Raw genomic sequence first — 8056 nt, forward strand, 5'->3', positions numbered from 1 at the left:
TCCTTTATGCCAACAGCAGATACCTATATTAAAAAAAAAAAAAAAACCTTTAATAATTTCTCTATTCTTTATGACCCCTTTGGAGAAAATGGGACTTGTCAGTCTTATGAATATTTACAAACATTCCCCCTAGTTCACTTCCTTATGTTATTAATTGTTCAAAAAAAAAAAACAGATAAACTAAAGGTGCTCTGATCTCCCATTTCCTGTTGTGAACTCCTGGTCAGCACCAACAGTACCTTCCTCTCTTCTCTAATGCTTTCCCCAGGGCCCCATGTGGGACAGTATAACTGTCTCCATGAGAGTGGAGACAGTATAACTGTCTCCATGAGCAGAGGTGGGGCAGGGGTGGGAGACAAAAGACTGGGACTTTGTGTGAGATCTTATTCAGTCCTGTACTTTTTCATTGTGAGAGTTATTATGTATGAGTCTTTCTAAGATGCTTAGTTCAGGTACTGTAAGAGGATATACAAGATTTAATTTCGGGAGATAAGAGAGGAGTGAAACAATCACAGGGAACTCTTAGACTGAGCCTCACCCCCAGAATTCAGGGGCTCAAACCTGCCCCAGATTCTGCCAAGAGCTAGAAGTTCATGTGATAGTAAGTGAAGAGAGAACATAAAAATGATCAGCTTCATCAGCACATCCTTCCTTGTCTTCTCATTCGTAGGTCAGACTTACAATGGAGAGAACATTACAAAAGAGAACATTTCTAATCTAAGACTTCATGGTTATGCCTCAAAACTAGCAAGCCTCGAATACTTAAAAGTGTCACATTATCCACTGCTGAGCATACACACTGAGGAAACCAGACTTGAAAGAGACACATGTACCCCAATGTTCATCGCAGCACTGTTTATAATAGCCAGGACATGGAAGCAATCTAGAGGTCCATCAGCAGATGAATGGATAAGAAAGCTGTGGTACATATACACAATGGAGAATTACTCAGCCATTAAAAAGAATACATATGAATCAGTTCTAATGAGGTGGATGAAACTGGAGCCTATTATACAGAGTGAAGTAAGCCAGAAAGAAAAACACCAATACAGTATACTAACACATATATATGGAATTTAGAAAGATGGTAACAATAACCGGGTATACGAGACAGCAAAAGAGACACTGATGTATAGAACAGTCTTTTGGACTCTGTGGGAGAGGGAGAGGGTGGGAAGATTTGGGAGAATGGCATTGAAACATGTATAATATCATATATGAAACGAGTCTCCAGCCCAGGTTTGATGCACAATACTGGATGCTTGGGGCTGGTGCACTGGGACGACCCAGAGGGATGGTATGGGGAGGGAGGAGGGAGGAGGGTTCAGGATGGGGAACACATGTATACCTGTGGCGGATTCATTTTGATATATGGCAAACCAATACAATATTGTAAAGTTAAAAAAGAAAATTAAAACACAAAAAAGAAAATTAAAACAAAAACAAAAAAAAACTGTCGCATTACATGGTTTCATACTTTTATTCAAGTTGTATATCTCTTTTACAGATGCTAATAAATGAATCTATTCATTTCTTTACTTATGTAAATGATGTTTATTGAGCACTTACTATTACATGCCACTCGATCAGTTTAATGAAGTTTAATGAAGTTCTATAAAGCTGTGAGCATTTTCTATGTACCTTGTGAGTTGTCTTTGAAAACTGAGAAGTGTTTACTAAAGCCAAAAAGAAATTGCTATTGCAGAGGTTTCTTGAGGAGTGACTTCAGTTCCGTGGGGGATCTGGTTTAGGCTGTGGGTCCGTAAATCTGTTGCGTTTCCTGGTTCTTTTCATCTTCAAGAGTAATGTGAACTGCTGCTGGGTCGAGATAAGCAACCCTGTGTCCACAGCAAACAGAATCACCACCAACAACGGGATAAGAAATTGTAGCCAGAAATAGTTGCTTTGAATGTATGCTAGATGCAATAAGAAACATAACTCATATTAGGAATTGAAAAGTGAGGTTAAAGTCTTCATCTTCCCTAAAAGAAGGATCCAACATGGTCCTTCACCTTCTAGCATGAAATGACATCCAGTAGCAGAGACAAAACACTCATAGGTTTGGGTTCCTCAGTTTGTGCTCCCTGAAGCCCTAGGGAGTCCTGAGTATTCCCCTCACAGTCCCTTTCTAACAGCTTGTCTGGCCAATATGCCTAATGGGAAAGGCCATAGGAAAGATGATCCCTCCCTTGGAGCCTCACAAGACCAATGTCCACATAGGACATGGAGGTGGGAAGCAGATAGAGTAAGGGCAGGGGGTCACCACTGCCTTATTTCTCAAACAGTCATCATTCATTGCATGTCTGTTGGGTGAAATTAAGATATTGGGCTAGATCATAAATATTAATAAGTTGGCTTCCCTGGTGTCTTAGTGGTAAAGAACCCATCTGCCAATGCAGGAGATGGAGGAGACACCAGTTTGATCCTTGGGTTGGGACAATCCCCTGGAGGAGGAAATGGAAACCCACTCCAGTATTCTTGCCTGGAAAATCCCCTGATAGGCTAAGTTCATGGGGTTGCTAAGAGTCAGACACAATGGAGCGACTGAACAAGGCAATAAGTAAATTGCCTTTCAAGTCTACTGTTTTGTGATTCTGCTATTCTATTTACAAAGTAATCATTTTTTGCAATTTTTCTAGAATTTTAGAACCCTAGAATATTATAGCCAGAAATTACTCACAGATCACCTAGACTGGTGACTCGCAACACTGGCTGCCTATTACCATTACCTGGAAGAGCTTTTAAATATTGATGTCCAGGCCTATTCCAAGCTAATTAAGTTAGAAGCTCAAGGGATGATATACAGACATCAGTATTCTTTTTTTTTTAATTCTCCAAGCAACTTTAATGAAGTTTAGTCCAAACCCTTTATTTTACAGATAAGGATACTGGAAGCACAGTGAAAATCAAACAATAGGTCTCAAATTAGTTAACAGAGAACTACCATTAGAAATTAATTGTGCCTTCTGGTCTCATGTTTTTTAAGATTTTGGCATGAGCAAAGTATACCAAGCAAATGTCTGATTTTCTCATTGCAAAGAAAATATTTTAAAGGCTCTTTCTTTTATATGAAATTTGGAAATGGCAGCCTTTCATTGGCTACAGAGGCAGCCTGCCTGACTACTCTTTCCATATCAAGCCCTCTTTCTCATCTCCTAATTCACAGCCTGCCTGACTACTCTTTCCATATCAAGCCCTCTTTCTCATCTCCTAATTCACAGGCACATAGCCTGTTGAGTTGGTTTCCTTTCCCATCCCTCATAGGCTAGAATAGACTCTTCAAGCTATAAAGAGTTTGTTCCTTCAACTTTGAAACTCTTTTTCTATTTGATAAATGTAAGTTTCTCCCCAGGAGCAATAGATGACTTTGCTTGACTAATATTCAACAGTCTAAAAATCCATTTCACAACTATTGCATTTAACATCTGTAAAAATTCCAGAATGTGAGCAGGTATTACTGTTGCCAATGAACAAGTAAGAAATCTGAGACAGAGACTAAGGGATATACTCTACCCCTGGTCTCCTCATTGCAAATCTAGTAGACTTTTCAAGGAATCACAGTTGCCTCCATTCTATAGCGTCAATTGCATTAGGCTCAAATGTTCTTTCTCCTTTCCCCTGATATGGACTCATTCCCTTTCCTTCACCAACTTACGTTTTTTTACTATAATCTTGAGTTTATTAGAGGTGTAGGGCAGCTTCTGAATTCTGCCCACACAGTAATAGATGCCACTGTTCCCTTCTGTGACATTGGTGATGGAGATGTTGTGGTTCTCATACCAGTACTTGAGAGCTTTGTCATCCTTGTAGTAGATCACCTTGAAGACATTCAGATTCTTCCAACCGTGGCACCTGAGGAAGAGGGACTCACCCTCCATCATCACCTCAGCAGAGGCCTGAATGATCAACCAGTCTGAAAAATATTCATTAAGATATTTATTTAACAATGACAGATAAAATAAAAGAAAAATAAGATAATAAAAAAGGTCATGCAGAGAGTATCAGAAACCTTTATCATTAACCCATTTCTTGGCTCAGTCTCCTCTGTTGATAAATACTCTTTCCTCCTGAAAGGTAATTCTGGGCCCACAACATTGCTGACACTTCTGATGAGCCCGCCCATAGGAGGTCTGAAGCCCATTATCCCTTTCAGCTCTATTGTTGCATTTGGTCACTAAAGGGGAAATTATCCTACTCTGGAGAGTCCTAGCTTAGTAGAGTTGTCCTCTCTAAACTTATAGGTGCTTCCCAGTTCTATTACTCATAGTAAGCCTCCAGCTTCCTCAGAACATGCATTACAATTTGAATTAATTATTTGTGTAATTATTGATTGGATGTCCATTTCCTCATTGGGCTCTCTACTTCAGAGGTCAGGAGCATGTCTGTTCCTTTCATCATATCTCCAGTGTCTAATAATACCTAGGAATCAGTAGATTCTCAATGAATGTTTGTCAATAATGAGTCAGTAAAATATGAGTTAGGTTTTATGGCTAATGTCATTTTAAGAACTCAAAATTTAGAATAGAAACATGTCTAGGTTGCATAAGCATATTTTATTTAGGAGCAATCCTTGAGGACTTTTCTAGAATCTACTCCAAAAAAATAAAGAAGCAATTTTACACTGCTTTAGGCAATGGCACCCCACTCCAGTACTCTTGCCTGGAAAATCCTATGGACGGAGGAGCCTGGTAGGCTGCAGTCCATGGGGTCGCAAAGAGTCGGACACGACTGAGTGACTTCACTTTCACTTTTCACTTTCATGCATTGGAGAAGGAAATGGCAACCCACTCCAGTGTTCTTGCCTAGAGAATCCCAGGGATGGGGGAGCCTGGTGGGCTATCGTCTATGGGGTCTCACAGAGTAGGACACGACTGAAGTGACTTAGCAGCAGTAGCAGCAGTTTCTACTTAGAATTTGTACACAGATGTTGAAACATCTCTTTTCACTCAAGAGAAAAAATACAAAATATGCTTATACTTTAAAAATATTTATATTTAAAAATATAAAACAAAATATAAATGACCTAGCTGTTCAAATGAAATCATTACTTTGTTCACTGAACATTTACAAAGTAACCCACATATGCCTGAGCACACTGCACTAATTGTTGACAGTAGGAGAGTGATGAAGCAAAACATAAGACTTGTTCTCAAGTAAAAGTAGAGTACATGAGGAATGTAAAGAGACAGCTTTCAAAATGAAGAGTACAGCTTACTACTTTACCATATGTAAAAGAGATAGCCAAGGGGAATTTTGCTCTGTGTCTCAGGAAATTCAATCAGGGGCTATGCATCAACCTAGAGGGGTGGGGTGGGGAGGGAGATGGGAGGGAGGTTCAAAAGGGAGGGGAGATATATATATATATACCTATGGCTGATTCATGTTGAGGTTTGACAGAAAACAACAGAATTCTGTAAAGCAATTATCCTTCAATTAAAAAATAAATTAATTAAACAAAGAAAAAAAAGAATACAACTTAATAGTCAGGTCATAACACATGGAAATGGCGAAGTAAATCTTTAAATCAAAGAGCTCTTTGTAATGTTCACATATCCAATATGCCATTTGACCATATGTAATATGCATCTGTACCTAGGTAGAGAAGATAGAAATGAAACAGACTAGAGGAGGAACATTGGGAGACTGCTAGAATATTGAAAGAAGCCAGAAGGTCAGATGGAGTAGAGGCAGAAGAAGAAAGATGGACCTGTATGTGGAGAGAGACCTTGAGTTCAACCTTGCTTCTCTAAGCCTTGGAATAACTTGCTTTCTCCCCATTGTCAGATGGGCCATTCTGCACACGAGAGAGTTGATACTTCTGTAGCCCTGGAACTTACCACTGATGACATTTAGGTACACGGGTTCGCTGATGGCAAATCCTTTGATCTGGCATTGGTATTTCCCACTGTCCTGCATGCGTGCTTTCACAATGTGCCATCTTGAATTATTCGTTGTGAAACTGGTTCCATTGTGGGTCCACAGAGAGGACTCATCTTCAGAGGAACTGTTTGTACCACATGTAAGAGTCACAGCGTCTCCTTTAAGTATTTTTCTCCATGGTGGATTCAAGGACAACTTAGATTTCCCGATGGCTTTGAGAAGAACAGATTGTGGAAAAAGATATGGAAGGAGGGAAAATATCATTGAAATCTGTTCAGTCTCCAGAATACAGACATAATAATAGTCAATCAATGGTCAATCTACCCTTAAACTGTTGGTGATAAGAAACTATCCTGAGTCCTAGGATTAAAGGAAGGAGGAAAGAATCTTGTGGTCCCACCTAGGGACTCTAGCTCCCAACCTAGGAAAAAACAGGACATGAATGTAAGATATTAAAAAACAAAGAGGATAATCCCTCTAATTTTCTTGATTCCAATTTCAGTATCTGTAAATGAGGATTAAAGTCTCTTTTCAGGCAGAGATTATGTCTGTGATGTTCATACATAGTTCAGCACAATGACTGCTACATAGCGAGTATTCATTAAGCATTTATTGAGTTGATGAATGAGTGAATAATGGATGAATTAAGGTAGTGGAATAAATGAAATACATGGCCTCTCCCAGCTCTAAATTTTTATGACTATTTAATTGTGAGTGAATAGGGAATGAAAATTATATGTCAATTCTGGAAGGTACTGAGAATCACCAAGATGATCAGTCTTAAAAGGCTTTCAAGAACAAAGAGATATGGTACAAATTTGAATGAAGACTTTGGAAGTGGCCAGGTGGTGATGAGGAAGAGGTGATATGGTCAAAAGAGAACTAGACTTGGATTTAAGGGACTTACATTAGAATCCAGTGCCTTGTTAGCCATGTAACCTCCAACAAATTACTTAATCTGAGTTTCAGTATCCTCAATTATAAAACAGCAATAATAATAACAGGGATGATGATGTAAGAATTAAATGAGTTTATATCATAGTATCTGGAGCACAGGCTGAGACAGATGCTCAGCAGACATGATTGTTTGCATAAAAGAGGAAAGGGTGACTTGAGAGAATGAAGTGCTGTGTGGGAAGCTTTTGAATGGGGGAAAGAAGGAAGACGAGGCAGGTGGAAGTGCGATAGACAGGGAAGAGCAGATTAATAATCATTAAAAAATAGATGATGGGATGAAGGGACAGGATGAAGGGCGGGCAATTTCCAGACACATTGAAATGCTGAGGGAACAAGGACAGAGGACTCACCTGCTGACATGCCATCTGGAGCTGCAAAATCCAGAGACAATAAGTTAGTATCTGACCCCAGCCTTCTGGATACCTGAAGACTGGGATCTGGTTATGATGCTGAGGTCCACATCCGTGGAGTTTAAAGGGCCAACCATCTTTTCAGGACTCTATTTAAGGGAGAGAAGGAGCTCTTCTCCTTCCTCTGCTGTCCCTCCTTTACCCTCTAGGAAAATCCAGCTTGATAGCAAGGACCAGACTTTCAGTCTGGCTTCCTCCTTAGATGATGCCCAACCCCCCTTCTTCTGCTATCCAGCTCGTCCTCCCTACAGAATCCCTGGGAAATGACCCACAGTTTGCTCATAATCTAGAAAAAGTCAGCAATAAAACTGTCAACTCTCCCTCACCAGCCACTCCCCCAATCTGTTCTGGCCCCTTCAGGGGGGCTGGTAACTCTACTTACAGAAAAGCAGCAGAGCTATCCACAGCAGGGCAGGGGCTCCCATGGGAATAGTAGGCATCTTCTCCATGGCCTCCAACTGAGCTGCAGAGATCCAAGGCCTTAGAATAAACTTGAAAGTGAAAAGCAGAAGGAAATGTTCTCTGTGTCATATCTGGTTAACGCATCAGCTGTACCTAAGTTTGCTTCCTTCTCTGGAGATAATATTCAGAGTGGTGCCTAAAAGGGCAATTGTATATATATAGTTTTAAAATCATTTACTGATTTTCTTTTTCTTTTTTTTCTTTGCACTGCACAGCATTCAGGATCTTAGTTCCCCAATCAGGGATTGAAACCATGCCACTTGCAGTGGAAGTGGATGCACAGTCTTAACCACTGGACCACCAGGGAGGTCTCCAGGGCAATTTTATATTTACTCCCAGACTCTCCA

General features: G+C 40.0%; 1 protein-coding gene across 2 annotated transcripts; it reads right to left on the bottom strand.

Annotated features, from left to right (window-relative positions):
• Nucleotides 1-1469: 1469 nt before the first annotated feature.
• FCER1A (Fc epsilon receptor Ia) lies at nt 1470-7733 on the bottom strand. 2 transcript variants are annotated; one of them, XM_055586746.1, is made up of 5 exons: nt 7630-7733; nt 7188-7208; nt 5838-6092; nt 3781-3913; nt 1470-1916 (listed from the first exon to the last, which is right to left on the bottom strand). In XM_055586746.1, the coding sequence occupies exons 1-5, from the start codon at nt 7694-7696 to the stop codon at nt 1748-1750; spliced, it is 645 nt and encodes a 214-aa protein (XP_055442721.1). In that variant the 5' UTR covers nt 7697-7733; the 3' UTR covers nt 1470-1747. The 2 variants fall into 2 exon arrangements, with proteins under 2 accessions (XP_055442721.1, XP_055442720.1); XM_055586745.1 differs by having other exon boundaries at nt 3656-3913.
• Nucleotides 7734-8056: the final 323 nt, after the last annotated feature.

Source organism: Bubalus kerabau, chromosome 6, assembly GCF_029407905.1.
Source record: "Bubalus kerabau isolate K-KA32 ecotype Philippines breed swamp buffalo chromosome 6, PCC_UOA_SB_1v2, whole genome shotgun sequence".
In the NCBI taxonomy this organism is placed as follows: Eukaryota; Metazoa; Chordata; class Mammalia; order Artiodactyla; family Bovidae; genus Bubalus; species Bubalus kerabau.

Coding starts and splice junctions, on each gene's coding strand:
- FCER1A (XM_055586745.1), bottom strand. CDS start 7,696: ATGGAGAAGATGCCTACTATTCCCATGGGAGCCCCTGCCCTGCTGTGG. Junction 3,914..5,837: donor GTACCTAAATGTCATCAGTG/GTAAGTTCCAGG, acceptor AATATTTTTCAG/ACTGGTTGATCATTCAGGCC. Junction 1,917..3,655: donor CAAGATTATAGTAAAAAAAC/GTAAGTTGGTGA, acceptor TATTGCATCTAG/CATACATTCAAAGCAACTAT.